This window comes from Haemorhous mexicanus, chromosome 2 (genome assembly GCF_027477595.1).
Source record: "Haemorhous mexicanus isolate bHaeMex1 chromosome 2, bHaeMex1.pri, whole genome shotgun sequence".
In the NCBI taxonomy this organism is placed as follows: Eukaryota; Metazoa; Chordata; class Aves; order Passeriformes; family Fringillidae; genus Haemorhous; species Haemorhous mexicanus.
In genome coordinates, this window is record NC_082342.1 from 118,826,477 (window position 1) to 118,851,680 (window position 25,204).

Below are 25,204 nucleotides of genomic sequence, written 5' to 3' on the forward strand. Positions count from 1 at the left end.
CAAAACTAATATTTCTTATTCAAAATTATTCATGCTTGTGTGTGTTACTGAAATATAACTAAAGAAATAGACCTTTAGGGTTGTACATGTAAAATCTGGGAATATTGAACTCAGAGAATAAATCCAGCTGCACTCAGCCATCAGAGGCAGCACATCCTCAAGCACCAGGGAAGTGAACAGGTACAGGAGTACTGCAAACCAAATGGTTTTTACCAACATCTGGACAGTCATGTGGATTCTCCCATGAAAATTCATACAGCCATACTTATCTGAAGGCATTTTCTCTAATATTTCTGGTGAAAACCTCCTCTGCTTTGGTTTCTGTCTTTTACCTTTCCAAGCAGTGGTATTTCCAAGGTATTTTTGGGATATAATAGACCTAATCATGAGCTAAGTACAAAATCTTCACGTGTGCTCTTAGCTCTGACATGGAAAATGGAAATACATTTGTTTTTTCCCTGGAGCCTCAGAGCCAAGACAAAAACTTGGCCAATAACAGAGAATGGGATTCTAAAGGGATAAACACCTTTGACAAAAGCATAACTTACCAACAGCCAGAAATCAATACATTCACCCAACAACCAGTTTTGCTTTGTGCCTTTGGATAAAAAGTCTAGTTAATAATTCCATGTTTCAACTCTAAACTGCACTTTAAAGAAGATTTTAGTGTTCATTTACAAAATACTTTACTTTTCTTATCAATAAAAAGGTACCTATATTCCTTTTGCTTCCCCTGTATATTTTTAAATGCTTTTCCAAGTTGTCTTATTTCCTGAGCATTTCAGGCTGTGCTACTTAAGCTTTATGAAAGCTTCTCTTTCCTCCCTAGGCTATACCTGTCAGGTTCAGTCTGCTTATGATGGAGTGCTGGAATATGGATTCACACATTTATTTCGTGTCTCGAGATTTCCCCTCGGGGAGAGCAGAATGTTGTCAAAGAAAAAGAATAAAAACTTGGGTTTGGTAAATTAAGGTTTTTCTATTCATGAGGTCATGGTATTTTTCTTTAAGTCTGAAATCAGTTGCAATATTCTGCAGCCATTTGTTTGATTGGTGACCACTGAACTTGTACAGAAAGAAACCTGAAAATCTGCCAAGCCAGCTTCTGAGAGCTTTTCCTTTAGTTATAGATGTATTTTGATCTATAAGCCCTGTGCTGTCTTCCAAGTGACTGCAATGGATTTGAAAGTCAGAATGAGCTCCTCATTAACAAGGCACTGAAACTCAGGAAAAAGCCAGATACAATGGGATCATCCTCCTGCAAAGCCTTTAGTCTTTTATTGCAATACATTCAGTGGACCTACTTTTCAAAACATTTTCAAGGTGTTGGTATTATTAGCAGCTGGAGTTTCTTTCTTCTTTCACCACCTTTCATGATGCTACTGCAGGTTGCAGAACAAAGCTGAGCTTTTTAAATGTGTTTCAGAGCAAAAGGGGGCTAAACACGAGGAGGAGTTACTGGGGGTGTTTTCAAGAAGCAATGGATGAAATGCTGGGATAGCAGATATTGTCCACAGATAAAATAGATGAAATTAAAATCACTGACATACAAGAAAAGCAATAACAATTTCTGGGATCTGACAGGCTGAACAGCCCCAGCTCCCTCAGCCTTTCCTCCCAACAGAGGATTCCCATCCCTTATAACTTGCAGCCAGCTCCCTTCCTTCAGAGGCTGCTTCTGGAATTCCACAGCATCTTTTAAGGCAAGCACCAGGACAGAAACATTGAATAAACATTCCACCAGGCATCAAAGAAACATCAGAGCTGAAATGAACATGAGTGCAGACCTGTAATGATTTTACAGTAAAACATGATAAACAGTTTTGTTGCTATGTTGCGTAGGAGGAAACAGTTTATGACTGCTTCGGGCTATATTAATTTTTAACTCAGTGGTTTTACAAAACACCAAAGACACATAATTAAAAATGTCTCCAAAAATCAAAGTGACTCCCAATTTGTCAGCAGAGGAAGTTCAAAAGACTTCTGCCATATGCTCAAAATCCCAGTAAGAAAAGAACAGGTTTGCTTTCCTGTTAAACTCTCAGAGCTATACGCAGAGGCCAGTTAATGTGGTATGAAAATCTGTACTAAATTAGTCCCCAAGGCGAGCAAACTGAGGTCAAAAGTGAACTTTGAGCCACGAGGACATTTCAAGAAGAATGTTAAATTACTGCAGCAGCTTTTTGACTCATTCTTCTAGCCCCTGCAGCACCCCCAAGCCTAATTTTTGCCTTTAATCTTACAATTCTGTTCTTGTCTTGAAATAGCCTGACCTTTTCAGCGATGCTTTTAATTAGCACCTCAGTGTTAGGGATTGCAGCCAGGTGTTGATTAGAGAATTTTTGGGGGCAGAAGGGTAGTTTGTTTTATGGTGAGCCACAGAAAGTCCAAGATCAGGGACATGAAACTGCCAGAATGTTCTGACAAATGGGCTCTTCCAGATAATAACATCATGTTGATGCTTCGCCTCAGTGCAGGGTCAACAAGGTACAAAGGGCTGAATCCCAGGAAAGCAGTGGCTGCAGATTTTCAACAGGATGTGTTTCTACATAAAAGGATGGGAAAAAAGATCCAAGAGTGGAATTAAAAGAATAGAAACAGGTGGAAAGTCGCAGTAAAGTGGACAGCAGAAAAAGTTGGTGTAGACTGACAGGAGTGACACATATGAGAAGTTCTTTAGGATGCTCTGTATTGGCAAGGGGAGCAGCAGGGAAATTTGTGCATATCTTAAGCTTTTCCTAAGCTTTGTTTTGATACCCTCAGGTGTGACAAAAGGAAATACATGTTGGTACTAAGCAACACAAAAAAGCTGTGGCTTTGCCAGCACTGTGCCAAGCAAGCCTTCTCTCTGCATCACCACCCATTCTCAATACAAAGATTTCTCTTTAAGAAACATAAATCGAATCCAACTAAACTATTTCATAAGGACCTTATTTTTCTATAGTATTCTGTTTCAGCCTTAATGTGAAAAAAAGTACTGAAAAATTACATATCAAAGATTGATGGAGTTTATGATCTTTCTGCAGATAAAAATGTCACTGAAAATACCTGCTTAGGGACTTGTGTTTTCCGAGCAAGGAAGGCTTCCCAATCACAGCAGAATAATTAGGAGATACATCAGAATCTAAATGAAAATCCAGAATTTAAATAGGGGCAAGAAGTAAGCAGTATGACCTGAGACGAGTGTCTAAACTCTGCAGAATTTGGGGTTTCAATATGATTATTTAGGTTAAGTTCTCCTTTACTGGAGATTTCTGTGTCACTACCTCTAATGTCAAGTACCAACTTGCAACTGTGGCACTCAGCATTTCCCACCCTGAAGTGTGAAAAACATTACTCTTAGCCACAACACAGTAATAATTTGGTTTAGAAATGGATAAAATAAATCACAATGCTTAAAAATAAAAATTAAGAGCAGGGAAAATTAGGTTGCTGTGACAAAAAGATTATGGTTGCTGAAGCTGCAAGGGATTCCAGTAATGGGGCTGGAATTTTAGCACCACTAAGAAGTATTTTTTGGAATTATATATCAGAAAGCATGGAAATGAACAGCTGGGAGAGATAAAGCACACTGCTGGAGAGCCAGACACAACTTCTATCATTTCACTCATTTCCTTCTAATTATTTCTTCTCCAAACTGGTCTGCAGCACAGACAGATGGCAAATCCCAAACCAACTCAGTGACGTACAGGTTCGCTCACATCAGTCACCTAAAGAATATTTGCAGCCAGAGCTGAAGAACCCCTGACAGGAGCTTGGATAAAGCAATAAAAATTGCACAAGACACTACACAAATAAACCTTCCTCACTTGTCTACTTCTGCATCCTTTACAAGTTCCTCCACTCTTCCACACATTTTTATAGATGTGGGACTGAATATTTATGAGATGGAAGTGTCCTTCAAAGGCCACATTTAAGGGAATTGCAGCAGGTAGAGAACACCTAGCCAAGGTTTTGTTGGAATGATGGATAAATCTGATAATTATTGCTGTCTGTCTGTTACTTCTGTCTTGCACATCATTGTGAGAAATCACAGACTGCATTTCCTGAGCAGCCTGACAGAAAGGAAAATTATTTATCAACTTATGTTTTCTCACCTGTGGTATCCCCTCCTCCCTGCATGTTTCTCTACTCCCAAGGTGTTTTCCACAGCCAGTTTTCTGTCTGTTTTGCTTTGCCAGGGCAGCACAATGTTGCCAGAGCAAGAGCACCAAAATCCATCTTTCCATACTGGCTGTCACAGTTAAATGATCCCTGGCACTCTGACAACTCCTGTAATTATCCTCATGGGTCAGACAGTTTTCTACTTGACTGGGCTCCTGATTGTCCCTGATTTTATTAAGGCTTTCCTACAGCTATTTTAATAAATTAAAACTATGCAGGTGGGCTGAGATGAGCCGATGGGATTCTAACTGCAGTGGCTTCAAGCTGACAGAGGGACAGTGGTTTTCTGGGATTTTTTTAGTCCCTGAAGGGACATGGTTATGCACATTGTCATCCTGGAAACACAGTATTATCTGGCCAAAATTAACAAGTCTCTGATAAGTACAAACAGTGTTTGCAGTGTAGCCATTGCCCATGTGGAACTCACATTTTTATTTACATGGCTACACAAATGCACACAGTGCCTAATCACAGAGTTGCTCATGGGCTTAGGGCATTTGATTCAATTTAGGGGCTTTTTAGATGATTTGTTCATTTTTGTCCAGACAGAACTTCTGGCTTGAGGTAAATGCTGAGAGTGTACACAGAGAGCAGGAGGTCCTTCAGCACTGAGGACACTTAGAATCATGGAATGGTTTGGGCTGGAAGGAACCTCAAAGATCATCCAGTGCCACCCCTGCCATGGCAGGGACACCTTCCACTGTCCCAGGCTGCTCCCAGCCCCAGTGTCCAACCTGGCCTTGGGCACTGCCAGGGATCCGGGGGGATCCATAGAATTTCTGGGCAAACTGTTAACAGTTCCTCACTAAGCTCACAGTAAAGAATTTCTTCTGATATCTAACCTAAACCTACTCTCTGTCAGTTTGAAGCCATTCCCCCTTGTACTTGGAATTGTGTCTCTTTTCCTGGGGCTCCTCCAGGCCCTGCAAGGCCACCCTGAGCTCAGCCCAAAGCTTCTCCTGTGCAGGTGAGCAATGCCAGCTGTGCCAGCCTTTCCTCCCAGCAGAGCTGCTCCAGCCCTCTGCCCATCCTGGAGCCTCCTCTGGGCTCTCTGCAGCAGCTCCAGCTCCTCCCTGGGCTGGGCCCCAGGGCTGGAGGCAGATCCCAGGATAAATTAGGAGGCATCTGATGAAAATGGGCTGAGGGAATTGCTGCCTGGGAGAGAGGAACCTACTTACAGTGCTGGTTTTAAATATTCTAATAGCACAGAAAAGAACTTTAGCTGTGCCCCACTTTTGCCAATGCTGGGCTGTAATTTATAAATCAGCACAGTGAGAACCTGCTGATTTTGTATTCAGATTCCATATAATGTTGTAAACTGAATATTTACACCAGCACCAAATGTAATCAACGTAATTAGCACAAACAGTAGCTTGCTTAATATTTAGGTTATTAGCATATTTTGAATTAAAACATTATTTCTCCAAAGACATTGTAATCACAATTTTTTATTTTTTTTCAGAGGCAGGGATTAATGGAATCTTTGAAGTTAATTTTGAAAGCAGCTGCAAGAATGTATTTCCCAAATCCTGTTAATTACCATGCCAGCCATGAGAAGTAATCCCTTCTATTTTTCCTGCAGGAAATGGAAGATTTGATCCAGCACGGTTTATTTACAGGGCTAACTCAGATATGGACAAGGAGTTGTCTTCAACTCAGCAGAATTACTTTTATGAGTGGAATTGGAACCTCAGTGTGGTACTGTGGAATTTCCCTGAATTGCGTCTTGGGTTTTGTTTAGCAAAGGGCAAAGAGAGTAAAATCAACTACAAAAAAACCTCACACCACTTGCCAAAAAGTGACCTCATTTCTCCCTTGGACATGGGTGATACAGCCCATATCCCCATTACACCGAGGTCTCCTCTTTATCCATTTCCAAGGTGACCTAAGAGGAATATTTCAATTACATAAAAACTGATTAAGCTAGAAGGCATAAATAAAAACTGTTTTTATTTATCTTTATCTATTTTATTTATATTCATCTTAAGGTGGCTTCTCCTCTTTTTTTCCTCCTATTATTTCTTATCTATTGGTAGCATCAGACCTGGCATTATAGTACCAAAAAGGGCATTTTTGGGCAGGAAACCTGCCTTAAGAACTCCTACTTCCCATCAGAGCCCAATGCAGCCACACCTTCCCATCCCCAAGGCCTCATTTCTTTGGAAACAATTGTTTGCAAGGTCACACGGAAAACAGGAGCACTGAAATTATTCCAGTTAAAAATAACCCTTCAGCAGAGCTGTGTTGAAAACAATCATTGAAATGATCCAGCTAAAAAAAGAAATACATATTTCAACTGTTTCTATTGATCATTTCAGTTATGTAGTTGATGTCTCTGATCCACAAACAGTTGTACCAGGGCAACCTAAATTATCAGCCTTGGTCCCTTGTGTAGGAAATACAGATAGGGAACAAGAGAACCTTGGGGATCTGGAAACAGCATTTGGACACAGATAATATCCTGGGTTTGCTTTCATATCAGCACCCCCAGATAGGAAGAGTGTCCTAAGCCAATTAAGGGGTCAGAGTCCCTGCCTAGGCATAATGTAACTGATGATGGATAGTGGTTTTGTAGCAAAAAATTTACTTTATATTTTATTATTCTGAGTCCTTCTGAAGTTTTGTGTAATGCAATTTGCTGAGCTCTAAACCCAGCTGTAATTGAGTTAGAGGCTGTCTTCAAGGGCCAGCTTGGATTATTCACAGCGAAAATCAGTGCTGACAAATTGCTTCATCTCTGATCATATTGGTTGTCATTAATAAAACAGGCTGCTTCTTCCCAGACTGCAAAAATTCTGGTGCTTTTTTTTCTGTTGGCATGTTTTTATTTCCAGTTGCACAATTTAAAAAAAAAAAAAAAAACAACTGTTCTTACTTCCCTGCTGTTTCTCTACATATTTCAGAGGTAAACAGGTATTATCACAGTCAGTAAGACTGCTCTAGTAACTGGGCCAGCCAGGATTTTCTAAAAATATTAATTATGGCAGTTTCAAGCCACCATGCAAAGGAACTTTCTGCCTTCAGCCTCGGGCAAAGCCTTTGATTTTCAAGACAAGAGCAAGACCAAGTGGCAGGGATGTTTCTGCATCACTGACTCCACTGCTCCACCCACCCTAGGGAGCCGGTCTGGTCCCAGGGAGGGGCTCAGGGCAGCCCCCAGCCATCTGCTGGGATGGCAGGAACCTCTCCAGGGTCACTCCAACATCAGGGAATCTCTGGATGGTGAGCGTGCCCAGGCCTTGGCAGTGCAGCCTTGCTCAGGGGGATGACACAAAGCTGGCACCCCTGGCTCCCTGCCACGGGCACATCCCTGCCAGGGGGATCTAGGATGGGCTGCTGGAGCTGACCTTGACGTGGGGCATTGCTCAACAGGGGATTTGTCCAGCATTGTTCCAATCTGGATTGGGAATGACCTGCTGAGAGCTTTAGAGGAGATGCTTTGTTAAGGGGGGGGTGTGGTTCAGAGCAGAGCTCTTGGCACTGGGAGGAAAAACCACAGCCAAGGGATTAGAAACAACCCTGCCACAGTGAAAGGAAAATGGGCAGGGTGAGGCACAAGGTCACCTTGATGGCCAGAATCAGGGCCAGAGATCAAAAAAGCTCAAATGTAGCAAGCAGAAGACAAGTCAGGTCATTGCCTCTGTCCAAGAGATGGACAGAAAATTGGCATTTCCACAATTCAGAAGCTCTGAGGACTCTGCAGCTGCTCAGGGAGATTGTTGCTGTGATCCATCTCATTGCTAACAGCAGTAGAGAAGATAAGAAAGCAATTTTCACAGAAAAGCTGTAAGAGCTCCCAGGTTCCCTGGCCCCAGCAGAGACAGACCAGGTTACCTGCCCTAAGACTAAATCTCTCCCTGTGAGGGTGGGGAGGCCCTGGCACTGGCTGGCCAGAGAATTTGTGGATGCCCCATCCCTGGAAGTGTCCAAGGCCAAGTGGGACAGGGCTTGGAGCAACCTGGGATAGTGAAAGCTGTCCCTGCCAGGGTTAGAACGAGAAGATCTTTAAGGTCCTTTCCAACCCAAACCATTCTGTGATTCTATAAACTGTGTTTTCCATTTCAAGTTCAATGAAAACTTTCAAGTTTCTCCATGTAGCCCTCTTTCATTCCCTCTGTCTTCAGTCTCACATTACCAACCAGGTTCCATTCTGCACTTTGTGCCTTGCATATGAAATAAAAGAAAAACCATTTACACCTCATTCACACATGAACATGGCAAAACACCCTGCAATGCCATTAAAAACAGCCCTTAGGTGCTCCTACAAGCAAAATCAAGCATTTTAGTAATAGTCTCCCATACTTATCCTGTGACTAGAGGGAAAATAGTTTCCTTAGAAGTTCCATGCAGAAAGCAGATTTAGATCCAGCTGTGCTGCCTGACACACTGCAGTCAGACAAAAACATCTACTGAAGGCTTACATGGCATGACTGCAAAAGCTATTGCTAGAATTCAGGTAATTTGCAATTTGGGTTCTCTGCAATTCACAATATTAAGGTAGAAGCTTTGCTACCAATGTTGCCACACCTGCAGATCCATCCCCTAAGTCCAATTCCAGGACAGAAGAGCACAAAGCTTTTGAACCACGGAAGGAATACAAAGCAAAGCTCAGAATAAAAGCCCTGTGAGAAAGAGAGGATCTCCTGTAATCTATCCTGAGAGGTTCATTCAGCTTGCTTTGGGTGTTAGTGCTCTCCAGTAGCTTGCAAAATATGCTGAAGGAAAGAAGTGATAACTAGCCAAGTCTGACTGGCAAATTAAAATTGGCATCAAGCTGGCCTGCCTTAGGCATTTGGCTGCCCTGCTTAAACTGCAGCACATGTGTGCTGGCACATGCACTCCCAAATGTGCCAAGCCAACAATATGTTTGCTCTCTTCCAGGGGTGTGTATCTGTCAGCTCTGACTGCAGCAGTGAGAAGTGTGAAGCAGCCATGAAGCCACATGGCTCATTTTCCCCCCCATGTCATCTGCCTGCCCAGACATCCTTCCTCCTCCTTCCTTCCCATCAACTTAATGCTTCTAATTTCTGGCAGTTTATCTCCTGCCTCCCTTGACCTCACATTCTATAAGTACTCTTTTGGAATTCCAAGAAACAGACTTCCATGTTGTTCAGATTGCCTCCTGGAACACTACTGTAAAAAGTTCAAATAAAAGTCATTATTCAGAGCATTTCCATTAATGTTAAAATTATGTGCTTTACAGTCAACATGCAGAGTATTCAGTATTTTAATTCAAGAGTAATTTAATGCTGGCTATTGCAAAGAAAAGCCTTTTCCCTCCAAGGGAAAAAGAGAAAGAAAGATCCCCAAGAGAAAAAAGAACCCCATTTCTTGAAACTTAAGGCTAGAGAATGAAAATCACTAAAATTCAGATGGAGAACACACTTGTGATTTTTGTAAAGGTTATATTTCTGCCTCTGTACCCTCTCACCTCAACTTGGACCTCAGCCTTTTAAAATGTGTTTTTGTATTTATCTAGGCATTGCACCCTGATACTCACCTGGCCAAACCAACCTCACCCTACTGCCTGCTGAGGCAAACATTTCACAGGAAAATGCTATGATGTCTGTGAAAACCATTCTCACAAATCACTGGGCTTCCCTCATGTCTTGAGTGTCACTAGGAAAAGGTCTAATATTCTCAAAGTCCTCAAGAAATCATTTATGTCCCCAGATCTATTAAGTTTTGCTTCATCTGCTCTTACACACTTGCATTTTGGGAAAATGCTGTTGAATCATGGTACCTGCTGGGTAACCAGGTGGATTCTGCTGGTCACAGTGGACACATGGAGATGCAAAATCGCCCCCAGATATTAGCAGTGGGTGCTGTCAGCTTCCCAACACTCTGCCCAGGGATTTTGAAACTGTGCAGACCCCAAGACTTCTTTTAATATCTCTTCCACCGCCTGATTCACCCTAGAAGAGCCTGTGAACTCTTGTCAAGCTGATTTAGCAGGACATGGATTGGTCCCATTTCCAGGGCCAGTCCTGGCCAGAGCTGGCTTGGGCATTTCTGAACTGTGCTCCATCATTCCCAGAAAAGGGGCACCCAAAATCCCTACAAATCTACCACACCAGTGTGTGCAGCCAGCCAGGATCCCCAAAGGGATCTCTCTCTTTTACTTTTAGGAGATTCCTGTTGTGCAGTGATCCAACATGAACCTCCACAGCCCTGCTCAGCCCTCCCAAGTTTAAACCATCATAAATTGATCACATTTCAGGTTTCTCTGGTTCTACTGCTACAGCTTTCCACTTCTGCTGGCACCATGCAGTAGCTGTGGCCACACAACCCACCAAGAACCCAACTACCAGCCAAGAAACCAGGTAAGGCTGGTGACAAAGCAGCTCAGACCTTTCTGTCAGGCATTTGGGCACGCAAACTCAATGTTAAAGATATTAAATACACACCTCCAAACTTTTGGGCAGAGCTAGAGTCTGTGTTTCCAAGATTTGATGCCTACCCAGTGCCACCCTTCTCAGCAGCTCCTTGTCTCAGCCCAAGGATCTCTGAGGTCTCCAAGGTCAGACAGAAGGACACCAGATTTGGCAAGTTTTTTTACTTTCTTCTTTTTCCTTTTGTTTCTTACTTTCATCTCTCACAAAAGAGCTCTATAACATCATCCTGTCTACTGTTACAGCACTCACAGTGTCAGCTACACCACTGGTTAAGGTCATATTTCATGCACTTTAGACTAAGGTGATAATGCAAGAACATTCAGTGTCTATAAAGTAATACTTTTCTCTTTAAGAGGAAAGACAGTTCAGCTGTAACTAATATTCAAGTCATATAGGCAGACAATGTTCATTTCTTCTCTGACTAAACTTGTGTTTCTCCCTCCAAATTCCATGTTAGTGCATAAATAAGGCTTTATCCCTCTTGGTATGAATTGATGAGGTGAGACAGCACCAGCCAAAGACCTGCTCTGTGTGACACTTGCCCAATTTACCTCTAAGCAGACTTAGAGGAAGCAGACATGGAGAGTGGGGATGAACTGTGACCCCAAATCCTGTCATTTATAATATTTCACAACTGATTTCCTTTGCAGTTGCTTGCCATTTATGTTCCTAACAAAACTAATGTTTATAGTCTGTCTTCCACCTCTTTTTGTAAGAGAATTAGAAATTGGTTTTCTGAATTAAAATTAGAGGACAGAGTTAAAAAGGAATTATTTATGATTTGACCTAGTTTATAGGTATCTACCATATTTATTTATCTATTTAGAAACCCAGTGCCCAAAGAACTGAAGAAACAGAAAATATTTCCTTAGAAAGAAGAGGAAGGTATGTTTATCTTCATGAGAAGACCCTGCGCCTTGCAGAGAACATGGTACATGGCTGAGGGAATTTAAGGTTCTGTTGCCAAGTGAGAGGCTGAAGGAAGGAATTCCTTTGCCCCATCCTCTTCAGCCAGTGGGGTGTCTCAGGATTGACATACCCAGTGTTTAGCCCACTGTGTTAGAAGCTCTTCCATAGCAGAGTTAGAGGCAAAACATGAAAAAACACATTTTCCAAAAAAAATGAGACAGACAAGAGCAAATGGCAGTTTGGAAATCAAATATTTTATTCAAATTAAAAAACAAAACCCACAACAACATGAAAAAACAGAAACCTTTAATGGAAATGCCACTGCTGTTCTTGCTGAAGTTAACTGCTACTGCACATTTCATCACTAGCATGATCTAGATAATGTAATAACTGTTGGATGATGACTCCTATAAGCTTGCCAATTCATTACAAATTTAGAGATATTGGACTGGAAACTAATATTCCTTTTCAACCTGAAATTATATTGTACTGTCAAGTCCTGCAGCATGAAGGTTGGAGTAAGTTACTCTCTTACAAGGAAACACGATATCAAAGCACACTATTAAAGCTAAATGTCCTTTTTTAGTGTGTTGCCTGAATCTGTTGGCATTCTATACATGGCAAGAAAACCCGTGAGCTTCTGCCAGTGTCATCAAATTAAGATCAATTTCCAACATCACTTCTAAGTGCTATTTTAGAAGATGCTTGATCCCACTGAAACCACACTGATGGAAAGAGTAGGCAAAGTGACAGATGTAAAACTTATTGTTCTCCCTTCTTCCTCCTCTTTTGAGCTGCAATTTACCACTCAGCTAATAAATAGATGTGAGTTAAAATTAAAAACTGATGCTCATGTGCTTATCGATCCCACCCCCATCCTGTAACAGCTGCAGAATTTCCTCCTCCTCTCTGCCATGTTCTTCCTGGGGTTTTTAGAGCTGCACAGTTTTTGTACATACTGTGGGTATGATAAGGGAAATAATTAACAATTGGGGTCATGGCAATATCTGAAAAATGCAACCAGAAGGGACTCCCTAAGGTGAGGGGCTGGCTCAGACACCCACCAGGACTGGAAACACAGGAGCTCCTCTACACAAATATGGTGTGTTCTTCCCTTACAAACAGCAGTTCTCTGATTCTGTGCCATCAGGATTATGGTTGTATAATCCTGCCTTGTGTTTATGGGTTCCAAGATGCTAAATACCATTTCAATGGAATGCTTTTAAGGGAATTCAGGAGAACAACCCAGGAAAGAAGCCCAGTTTTACTATTTAACCACCTGAAGCAGACACTTCCAGCCAAAAACCTCCACTTACACCTAACATTTCACACATTCCCCATCCTTCTCCAACAGCCTCCTGCTGAACACACCTGTCCAGAGGGACAGGGAGACACTTCAGGTTCTCCCTCAAGAAAAGGACACTCTCTTTGGGCTGTGGGACATGCCCAAACCATGGGGTACCATTTGTCTGGAAAGCAGGGGCTGCCTTGCTGATGGGTGTGTTACACTTCAGGCACTGGTGAAGCTCCTTTTTCAGAAGAACATCTTTGACCCCAGAGTTACCTCATGTCAGCCTGGACCTCTGCTGAGTTGCCTGCCTGGACACCTCCCAGTGAGGGTGGTCTGAGCTCCAAGGCAAAGATTCAGCTCTTCAGGCTGCAGAGCAGAGCTGCTTGACCCACCAGGACAGCTCATCCCCCAGGAACACCCTGCACCTCCCAGCTACAGGACACACAAACACCCTCCATGATCCTTTTGAAGGTGAGCACAGCACAGCAGAGGCTGTAGGGTTCCAAAGCCACCCAAAGGCAAAGGGAAAGAGTTTGGTGGTGGAGCTCAAAGAAGCAAGATTTGGGCTCTTTGGTTTCAAAACCTGACCAAAAATTCTGCATTTATGCAGAGATCAAGTCCTCAGTTCTTCACCTTCCCAACTAAGAGAGTCAGACCCTAACTGCTCTCTGAATTTCATGTTCCTGGTTGCTTGACACCTGTTTCTAAAGGATAGCCAGAATATTCCTGCTGCTGTCTGGTAAGCAGGCTGATTCTCAAAGATAAAAGGCTGCTGGCTCAAAGTACACACCACTCACAGGGTGCACATCAGCACCCTGGCAATCAGTGCTGCACTTCACTCACATTGCACAAGGCTCTTCCAGGGCATGTTCTTCAATCATAGGTGCCTCAGGCAATCAAAAAGAGATTTCCCAAATGGCTGTCCTAAAGTCACACACCTAAATAAGATGTATTAAAGCTGAGCTTGTCTCCTACACTAGCAACACCACTCTGACCCTTTAAAATCAAAAGCAACTAAATGCATCCAAGGCAATCTCTGCTGGAGACTCCTCATCCCTGAGCCACTGGAGCAGCACCCAGGGCTGTGAGACCACATTGTTTCAGTGCTCTCCTTCCTAAGCCCAGAGCTGATTCCTGATGACAACCATGAACATTCCACACAGAAGGCAAGAGTGAACATCATAAAAATGTCTGTGTGATTGAAGGCTTCTTGTGAAGCCTTATGTCAGGGGAATACCACGACCCAACATCATCTGCAACGTGTCAGGGTAGTTAAATGACTGACCAGATGACAGGATTCCCTGTGGTGAATCAAGTTTGTGCCAGATGTGAGTCTAGAGGCTCACTGGTACAACTGCTGACTGTGAATAAAGATTTGGCACTGGTCTGTGGGCACACTAACCAAGATCTCTTCCCCCAGTTCAGCCTGTGTGACTGGAGATCTTTAATGGAAGCCAGGCTGCCTCTCATAGCTGCTCATTGACAGCAGCTGATACTTTTCAGCACAGCTCTCCTCTCCAGGCTCATTAAAAACAGAGAACATCCACAGACCTACAGAAAAGGCTCCCCAGCTATTTGAGGACAGACTTTCACAGCTAAAGATGCATTTCAATGTACACTGACATTCCCAAGGAACTCCCATTCAGCTAAGGGACATGTCTGCCACCAAACCAGGCAGCAGGAAGCATAAATCACAATTTGCAAAGCCACTAGGTCAGCTCTTACACCTCACATTCCCACTGACTACCTACAGGTCCAGACTTCTGCCCAGCAGAAGGAACTCATTAAACACATTTTCAGACAAATATTGCAGAGAAAGGAATGTAATGTTCTTCCTGCAGAAAAGGTCCTTATCCTTCCTGAAAAAATATAACCTAGCTGCTAGAAAATAGAAAAGTACCACAGGCAGATGAATACCTGCTTCCTTTTCAGCTTTTTCCTCCAGGAGATAGGTGATCACAGAATGGTTTGGTTTAGAAGAGACCTCAAAGATCATCTTGTTCCATCCCTTGCCATGGGCAGGGAGACCTCCCACTATCCCACTAGAGCCACATCCAACCTCTCCTTGAGTGCTTCCAGGGATCCAGGGGCAGCCACAGGTGCTCTGCACAACCTGTTGAAGAGCCTCACCACACTCAAAAATCACCCTAGTCACTGCCCATAAACAGAAAGAAGTTAATTTTGGCTGAAGCATAAAAAGAGAATTCATGCAAAGTCTCTGTAAATAAATAACTCAGGGAGATGAAAGCTCTTTTCAGAGATTTCTGTGACCGCACCTCCAGCACTGCTCAAATCCACACAACTGGAAACACAGCAAGAAAAAAAAAATACCTTCCCACCCTCCCAACACTGCTGTATGTGGGATAAACTATTGAAGGCTCTAATTGAGCCTCTTTTCAATCACCCTGTCCACAGTTTTTTTTAATCAGATTAAGCCATAAATAAAAATATCTTTTAATTGCAGCATTGCAAGATAAAACCACCAAGATCCCCCCCCCAACACTAAACAGTTATCCAAGAGCATCCTTTCTGCTCAGGGTTTTTTTGCCTCATTTTTTAACAATCTTTTGCAGTGAGGTGGTTTGGGGTGGTGTAGTTGCTTTCCTCTGCCTTTTGGGGAAGAGCTGACAGCAAGGAACAGCAGGGAGGCTTTTCTTCACTGGAGCTGAGGGTGATTAACTCCCCAGTTTTGTCAGGGGAATGACAGCAGCACTGAAGACACCGAGTGCAGTGCTCAGTGTCACAGGCACAGGATGCAGCTCTGCACCAGGGAGACATCTCCCAGCTCCAGGGGTTTGCCAGGAATACAGCTCTGTCAGGCACAAACAAATGCACCGGGAATGAGGAACCCCTGTGCTGGAAGCAGGGAGGATCATCTTCATCACTGTGTCTCTTCAAATCCAAAAGGCAATCAGTCTAATTCAAATTATGAAAGGTAATTATAAGTAAATACAACCCAGCACAAAGCTGGGACAAGAATGCCTCAGAGTTATAGCAGCACCACCCAAGCATCACTCCTTTTCATAAGATTTTCCCCCAAATTATAAATTTAAAGTAAATTGTAGTGCTGCTGCATCTCACAGCACACTTCAGCCAACCTGGGCAGCAAAGTCACAGTGGCTGGAACAAAAAAAAAAAAAAAACAAATTAAAAAAAGGCAACAAAACCCCAAATCAACACTGCATGAACTCCAGCCAGGTGACAGAAATACAGGCAGCAGCAGAGAGGATTCTCATGAAGAGATCCCTGTGCCTGATCCCTGCAGGCAGCAGAGATGAGGATTTCCTCTGCTCTCCCCACCTGGCATGACCTGAAAGCCAAAATGTGAGCTGCTCCTCAGAAATCCCTGCACCACAGACCAGGCTGCTCCTGCTTTTCATCTCTGCTTTACACCTCGTGGAAAACCACAGCTGAGTGTAACACCTGCACAGCAAACAGTAACAGCTTATCCCGTGCCATTCTCAATTCTGCTTCTAAAAAAGGAAAATCTCATTTGTTAATCGAGTAGCAGGTGTTTTGTAACAAACAGCCTCCAAAAATAGATGCTGGGTTACAGGTACCTCTGCTGATTCCCAAAGAATGAGCTGAGCTGGAGAATGTGGGATCTCTCAGCTGAACCTAAGGAGTCATTCTGTCCAACAATACATTTAACTAAAAAATTTCTAGTCTGAACTTTTCCACTGCAGAGGCAAAAAAGAAAAAAAAAGGCAAGGAAAACCCCCACAAGTGCAAAATTTCAGCTTATTTATTTACAAGGGTACAAGTGATCCTTACATGTTTGGCACTATTTACATTTTTTCACCTCGATTATAATCCCTTTCAGGACGCTACTTACAAAGTTTACACCAGCACCCAACCAAAATCAGAGCGGTTTTTTCCATGAGCTCTAGCAGGCAACTTTCCCACAACTTAACTCAATCCTCTTTTTTACACAGGAAAGTGCACAGGAAAATTAATTATCGCGGATTTGTAATTAAGACTCTCCATCGGCGTGCGTGGTCCTTCAAAGGGCAAACCCCCCCTTGCCTTGTGCTCTGCAGGTGCGCACACACCTGTGGGGATGCGCTCCAGAGGAGATGCTGAGACCCCCGCCCGGCACCTCCGCAGCGCTCCCAGCCCGGGATGCGCCTCTCCCTCCCCGGCTGCCCGCGGAGAGGCGAAGGTGACACTGACCCTGCGTCCTGTCCTGCCCCCCGCCCGTTCCCGCTCAGCCCGGCTCACCTCGCTCATGTCGCGACAGTGACACGCTGGGACAGTGGCAGCGGCCCCGCCGGCGCTCAGCGCTCCCGCCGCGCCCGCGACGCGCGTTAAGAAGCGGCGCCGCGCGCCCGGCCCGGCCCGCGCCAGCCAATCAGCGCCGCGCGCGCGCGGGCCCCACCCAATCCCCGCGCTCCCCGCAATCCCGAGAGCGCGCGGCGCCCCCTGGCGGCCCTCAGAGCCCTCACGGCCGGGAGCGCTCTCCGCATCCTCCTCCTTTCTCATCCTCCTCTTTTTCCCCCTCCTTTTCTTCCTCCTTTTCCTCCTCTTCTCCTCCTTTTCCTCCTCACCCTTTCCCCCGCACTTCCCCGAGTGCCCGGCACCACGCGCGCCACTCTGAGGTGGCTTCGGGCATCCCCACAGGGGAGAGCCACGAACTCCAGGTGTGCTGGAGGCAGGCTGGCAATGGGGAATTATTGCGGCAGATCGGATGAATAAATTAAATGGGGAACGTTTTTGGTTTTTTACTGTGAGGGCGGTGAGGCGCTGGAACAGGTTGGCCAGGGAGGTTTTGGGTGCCTCAACCTGACCGTATTCAAAGCCAGGTCGGAGCAGCCTGGAATGGTGGAAGGTGTCCCATGGCACAGGGGATGGGGTGAGATGATCTTTAAGATCCTTTTCTAACCCCTTAATGTCCTGCGATCCTATAAACCAGGCAGAGAATCTCTGCTCTGCTCCCCCTGGCTTTCCTCTCTGTCTCATCAGTCTTGCTGCCATTCCTGTTCAAATATACAGCACTTTTTCCAGAGATACAAGGAAAACAGCCCTTTTCTATCATTTTTCTGAATGGTTAATTAAAGCAAGACTTTGAGATGTGTGCTGTTGTGCTCCAGCATCCATCATTTGATGGAGCACAATCGCTATATTTGGCAATACACACTCAGATGCTCTGACTCACGTATCTGTGAAGAAATATAGGTTCAATTAGCTCTGGGAATGCACTTAACTCCCTCAAATTTTTCTCAAATCAATAAAAAAGTTAAAGTATTATATTGGAGTGCCCAAGAAGCTTGACAAGCCCTCCCACTTCCAGCGACTACCTTGCAGCAGCCTCATCTCTTCGCCAACATCTGTCTTCAGGGCCAGTATTAATAGAGGCAGGGAAATAAATTTGATGAGAAATCACATTTTCCCTTGGAGCTGGAGAGGCAGGAGGGGCTGGGCTCCTTCATCTGAGGATGAGGAGGCTCCACAGACAGTGGAACTAGGAGTGTGTATCCTGGGAATATTTTAGGGATGCTGGCCAAATATGTAGGGATGGGATCAGGACAGCTGAAGCAGAATTGGAGCTGAATTTGGCAAGGGATGTGAAAAATATTAAGGGTTTCTACAAGTGTGTCGGCCAGAAAAGGAGGAGAAAAGAAAATTTATCCTTCTGGGAAACAAATCAAGAAATCTGAGATACTGAACACAATTTTTGCCTCTTTCATCATGCCACTATTCCCAGGACCTCCACCAGTATCTGGCATTTTTTAAAATTAACATGAATTGTCCCAGTTTTTGTTGTGAGTGGCCTAAGTAGGCAACAAGCATGGTAAGAGTTCATTGCAGGAGCAGCTTCAGGAGCTGCCCTGGGAGGACCCAAAATAAAGATGATGAAGTTTAGCCCCTGAAGAAGCTGTGTTTCATGTGACACCATTTTCCAGGGAAGAGCATTAGTATTCCTGTTCTGACAGGAGTGCCACTGGTCTGTCAGCTTATGGATCCAAGGCACAATGCTAACATAAATTATTAACAGAGTATTGCTGATCAAAGGGCTCCCAATCCCATGGGAAGGGACACAGACCACTGAGAGGAAATCTGTTCAGGTCCCCTTGACTCCGAGGGGAATCACGTCAGTCTCGCTCTTCACCATCAAAATAAATGTGTCAAATCCAAGCAGAAAATCTCCTGGTGATAATTCAGGCTGTGGGCCCCAAGAAGCAGGTTAGCAGAGAAAGCTCTTTGCACTAAATGCTTCAGGAGAACACACAAAATTCCTATTTTCTGATCTGTTTGGAGGAGTTCACAGTTTCAAGAGAGGCACCCTGGAGGGCACCCTGAGCTGTGTCTGGGAGGTGGCACTGTGGAAACACAGCCACCCAGCCTGGTGCCTCTTCTAGGTAAACACTGCTGAGGTGTGACAGTGCCCTCCAAGCAGTGACTCTGCTCTGAGGACAACTTGCATGTTTTGTGGCATGCAGACACAGTAAAAGGTGCATTATCTGCCCTCAGACAGGTTCCTGAGTGAGCACAGAGCTCCCCTCTCCCAGGGAAAGCCTTTGACCTGCAGAAATGCAGCTGTTCTCTCTCTCCCTCTAAATCTTGTTCCCTGCCTCCCAGCTTTGCATCTCATAGACTGCAGAAAATTTCTGCAGCCAGCCAGAGCAATCCAGATAAGTATTTTGGGCTGAAATGCTCTGTGCCTCTCCTCCTTTCCAGTATGGACCTGTTGAACTTAATTGTTCTTCAATTCACAAGCACGGATGCCTCCAAATCATGGGTCTTACCATCTTAAATGGACAAATCCCAAGTTCTGGGAATGCAGCAGCAACCTGAGCTTTTCAAAAGGTTCTTACAATAAAGGTAACTCTAATAGTAGTTTTATTTATACCCTGCCATTTATGCTGTCTGATGTCACCACATTTTAGATTTGAGCTACCCCTTTCCCTGTCAGCCTTTCTAACCCATGGCAATCCCTCAATTTAAAGGTGCCCAAAAGTTCTGCTTTTACTTAAGTGCACAGCTAAGTAGTAGCACTTCTAAGTACAGAAAATATTCTAAGCAATCTATTTTCAAGAGCCATTATATACTGAAAATTGACTATTAAAATACCACCTTCTTATTCATCAAGTCTGCACTCAGTGTGTGTTCAATCTTGTCTGCTGGCATATGACTGCAATTTTACTGCCTTTTACTCCCACTTACCTGAAAAATTCATCAGAGAGAAGAGAAGAGAATCTGAGCTGGGTGTTGGAGCAGAAAGGCTCTCAGGCTTCCAAGGAGCTTCACCTGTTTAAGGGGACTGAAGTTGGCTCTTCTGTGCCAGACTGTGCAATCCATAATTGGAGAAGTGTGTGTTAAAAGTCCTGGAATTATTTGGGTTGGAAGGACCTTAAAGAACTTTTTCCATACTCCTGCCATGGGCAGGGAATCTTCCACTAGATCAGGTTGCTCAGAGCCCCATAGAGCTTGCAGTTTCAGGGATGGGGAGTCCACAACCTCTTGGGCAACCTGTGCCTGGACCTCACCACCCTCACAGGGAAGAATTTCTGCCCAATATCCCACCAATCCCTTCCCTCTGTCAGTTTAAATCCATTCCCCCTTGTCCTGTCAGTACATGTGAAAAATCCCTCTCCAGCTCTCTTGGAGCCTCCTGGAAGGGGCTCTAAAGTCTTCAGGCTGAACAGCCTCAACTTTCTCAGTCTTTCCTCACAGGAGAGGTGCCCCTCTGGTGCTGTATTTGTACAAGGAGAGAGCTGATTTTGTGCTCAGTCTTTGTCACTGACAGTGACAACACAACTGCAAAGTCTTGCTTTGCTTTCGATCCCACCACTGAAGGTGTCTGCAAAGTGAAGTGGTTTGATCAGAAGCACAGAATTGCTCCAGAAGAGACAGAATCACAGAATCCTTCACTTGGAAAAAATCTCCAAGACCATCGAGTCCCAGCTGTGCCCAATGCCCACCTTGTCCCCAGCCCAGAGCACCAAGTGCCACCTCCAGGCCTTCCTTGGACACCTCCAGGGATGGGGACTCCAAACCTCCCTGGGCAGCCCCTTCTAGGGTCTGACCATCCTTTCCATGGAGAAATTCCTCTTGATGTGCAATCTGAGGCCATTTCCTCTTATCCTGTCACTTGTCACCTGGGAGCAGAGCCTGACCCTCACCTGGCACCAAACTCCTTTCAGGAGGTACCACAGAGTGCAGGGGAAGATCTCTCCTCAGGCTGCTGTATTTTTCAGTCAAAATTTGATTCAAATCAAATCCAAAAAGATCAAAATGAAAATATGGCTGTGCCTTGAACAGCATTCCACATTCTATCAGAGCAGAACTGCTCTGCTTGGTAGAATAAATTTGAATTTTGACTGTGACTGCAAAAACTGAAGTCTCCCAGCATTTGAAATCGGTACAGTGAAGTGAAACCTCTGCCTCTTGCTGGTTTTACACTATGAATTTATTTTTAAATATAAGGAACAATTTCTCACAAACTTTCTGGAAAAAAAAAAAACAAAAACATGTTGAAGGTGAAATTAAGAATGTTGATTTCAAATGGAAAGCTTTTGTTTCAGAAAGATGTGTGCCTTTGAATCCTAGAAAACAGGAGAGGATCTGGATCAGAGCCTTAATCACAGAGAATATGCTGTGATTATAGGCTTTGGTAGCAATAGATTTAGCAAGCATAGCCTCAGATGCTGGATGATGGATGATTGGTCATCTCAGATTTATCAGCTAATTTGCCCAAGAAAAAAATCTAAAGAGACAGTTTCTACAGCTGAACTCCCATTAGTATGCCTTCTTACCTTTTAATTAAGAAGCTAATGGCTGTGGGTAGTTAATCAACAAAATACCTTTAAAGATCTGGACCTGAGGGCCTTTGTTACAACCTAACCTTTGTTCCCATGCAAGAGGAATGAGTCAATGGCTCCAACAAAATCTTATCCCTGTCGATGTCACAAAGATATCAAATATAATTTGAAAAATTGAGTCTTTTCTCAGGAGAGTTACAAGACATGACTTACTGTACAGTGTGAGTCATCTTCCATCCTAAAAAAATACAGCCCAAAACCCGAACACCCAAATATATGTGTCAATTCTTCTGTCTGCCCAAAGAGTTTTGATGGATTTAATTCAGAGCCGTGTCCTTAAATTGGACAGACTTGTAAAGAAAACCATTCTCAGTTTAAGCCAAACTCCCTAAACTTTTGAAAGCCTGAAGAATGTTCTGGGCTTTGAGTCCTTGACTGGCTCAGCTCTGCAGAGGTGTGCAGATGTGGAGCATTCAGATATTACCTGGCTCTTACCTGTGGCAGTTCCCCTCTTAATTAGAAGGTAAAAAGACATCATAATTACCTGTTAACAATTTTCAATCTCTGTACAGGCAAAGGAATTAATGTGATTTAGAAGATTCACAATCATGACTTGTGATGTGGAGAGATAAGGAAGTTTTAAGCAGATTTGTTCCCTCACTTTACTTCAGTGAGTTTGGGGAGGTTAAGGGCAAATTCTCAGGGAGTCTCTTCCCTAAATCCTTGTTCAGATAATGGATTTAGAAGGCTCCCAGTTTCAAAAGGGCTGAGGTAACATCTCTGTCAGTATCAACCTCTGGGAGGATCTCAGGGATCCCATCCTTTTCTCCTACCCCACCTGCAGAGAACTGGTTTGGCCAAAAAGGAGACTCCATCCACCGAACATCACCCAGCAGTGCTGCTGGGACTGGGGGAGCTGCTGTGTTATTATTTTTCTTGGTCTCTGTAACAGCAAAAAGCTGAGGTTCAGAAGAGCTCCTCTCCTATTTGTCTTTCATCTTTTAGACAGAGCAGAGCCCCCAAAACAACCTCTGATCTTTGTGTCGTGGCAGTCCCAAAATTTGCTGGACATTTTACAGGGAAAAAAAATAATCAAGTTGAAACATCCAAACCCTTTCTTTCCACTTCATCCAGAAACCTTTTTATTGCTGTTTTGACAGTAATTACACATAACATGTTCCAGTAAAAGGAAGCTAAAGTCACCAGGTCAAGTGATGCATAGTTAGTGGCTGCCAAAAGAGGAAACAAGTATGAACTCACTTCATCTCTGCTCTTCCCTCATGCAAATGCCTGTTGGGATTCCTCACTCTCTCAGAGGGCACAAAAATGCCTCTGCTGTGCAGGAGGGGCAGGGCTAGGGCATGGATCAGGACAGAGCAGTTTGCTGGAGAGGGAAAACCCTTATCAGTGTAAGGACTCACACATAAGAAGGTCAGTGAACAGCAGGAGTTGTCACTGTTGCTAAATCCCTTCTTTAAAATATATTTATGGACTGGTAAGTGAAGTCTGGCAGTTCTCAGCCTCAGCTGCTGGGGCTTTTTTTCCCTTGCATGCCTGGTTTTTGAAAGGAGCCAGTTAGAATTAATGTTACACACGACATTGGCTGGAGGTAGGAAGCATGAAATGGGCTTGATACTTCAAGAGGCCCTATCTAGGTTTATTTTCTACATTCAGTTTATTCACAAAGTGGAATCTCTTCCACTTAGCAAGGTAAAGGTATTTACTCAACAGTCAGAAATTGAGCCAGTCAAGGGAGAGGTGAGCTCAGCACTTTTTAATTTCTGAGCTGTGAAGTGCAACAACAGACTGAGACACATTGGGCTGCCTTGTAGAAATACCCATTTAGCAATGGGTATAGTCAGAGACCCAAAACCAGGCACTTCAGCACAGCCTGTTCTGTCCCACTGAGTGAAATCTCTCCTTTTAGCCATGGTTGGTTTGCTGAAAGGAGTGTGAGACATGGAAAGGAAAGGAGACATAAAGTATGCTACCAAAAAAAAAAAATTGATCCTGTTCAGCATCTAAAGACCTAAGGTGATGAATGAGTGCAGCTAATTTAGCTGAATCTTTTTTAGTGATAGTCTTTGTAATTTATATGTTAAAAATTATAAAATGGAGGTGGAAATAAAAGCAACTCCCTGCTGACGGATGGAAAAGGATGACCCCTCACTTTTAACAGAAATAAATGCTTAGTTCCCTTTCCTTCATCTTTCTTCTGCAATGTCTGTGTTACCAATAATAACACCTCATTTAGCTGTTTCCTATGGGCTTATGGTGACATTTCAGTTTAATGGTTGATGACTTTTCTGAGGCCCTTGCCCACCTTGTATCCTTGCTAGAAAGTGCTCTCTCTGAGCCACTCTCTTTATTTGGGGTATTACTAAGTGAAGGTTCTTGCAAAGGTCAGCACAACTCAAAAATAGATTCACGTTCACAAAAGGGAAGTAGTTCTCTGTCCTGGCTCACCATGGTGCCACTTTATTCCGAGTTTTCCATGGTGGTATTTCCAAAGCACCATCAGAAGGTGAGGTTGGAAGGTCTGGGATCTTGGGGATCTTTCTGCAGACCATGAAAGGGAAGTTTCCCCTGAGGTAATTTCAGGACATAACTGACCATCCTGATTTGTGCCTTGCCAGAGCATCTCCCACTCCCTCCCCCTCCCTCTCCTTTAACTTTCTACTCAGGTGAGGGAAAGAAAAGATCCCAAACCTATTTTTTGGTCATTGTGGCTACACCCCTAAGGGCTGACACAGAAAACTTTCTCCTGAAAGATGAAAGTCTTCTATGGATGGCACTGGAGGAGGGTGAGAGCAAGGCCAAGCTGTGGGATCCCTCAACTCCAACCTCCCAGGCTGCATGTCTGGCACTGTGCTGCTCCTACAGCTTTTTTCTACTGATGTTACCTCTTCAAAATGCAGCTGAGGGCACGTGGAGCTTGTTTAACACTTGCTGCTGCACAGAAATTAAAAAGAGCTGCACCATGTTACCTAGGACTAGGAAAAATGCACAGTGAGGTTTAATGCATTCTTGGGTAGTTGGTTTGTCCCTGTGCCCCCCAAGTGCCCTGAAGCACAAAGGGCTCTGACATTTACAACAGAATCTGGCCAGAACAAAAGTCCAGTCAGTGCTCCCTCAAATGACCAGAAATAAAATAATTTTGACTCAATTAGAAGCAGTTCAGGCCCTACAGTGTCCTTGGCAGTGTGATGGAGCACTGGCTATGAGCCTAATGGACAAGCTAGATCTGATCTCAGCTATAAAAAACTGGAGTAGTCCTGGATCTACATTTTTTTTTTCATGCATTTTATTTGTATGAATAATAAGTAGGTTCATTTATATAAATTACTCAAAGGAGTTTCTGAAGGTCAGAGGAATCTAATCCCAGGTTCTCTTAAATATTTAGTTTATCATCTCTTTGTATTTAAAGTTTCAGAAGCTGAAACTTTAATGATGTTATGCAACTGTAAACAGATGAGTTCACCTGATATTTGGGAAGGCAAAGGTGTTAAATAACATAGCTCTTACCCAGGAAGGACCAAAAACCTGCTGGCTTATTTTACAGAGCACATTGCTGTTTTGCTGAGCATGGATCTACCTTGTTTCATGTTACAGAGCAATTCATTGGAATTCAAAACAATTTGTATAATCAAAGAATAATTTAGGTCAAAAAAGGATTTCTGGAG

At 43.8% G+C, this 25,204-nt stretch overlaps 1 protein-coding gene across 1 annotated transcript in view; it reads right to left on the minus strand.

Annotated features, from left to right (window-relative positions):
* The window catches only part of PCP4 (Purkinje cell protein 4), a 49,985-nt gene extending 32,893 nt beyond the window's left edge, over positions 1–17,092 (minus strand). Inside the window, exon 1 of the mRNA XM_059840106.1 lies at positions 16,981–17,092. Within this exon, the coding sequence (XP_059696089.1) occupies positions 16,981–16,989 (9 nt within the window). The 5' untranslated portion in view covers positions 16,990–17,092. The remainder of the gene's footprint in view (positions 1–16,980) is intronic.
* Positions 17,093–25,204: the final 8,112 nt, after the last annotated feature.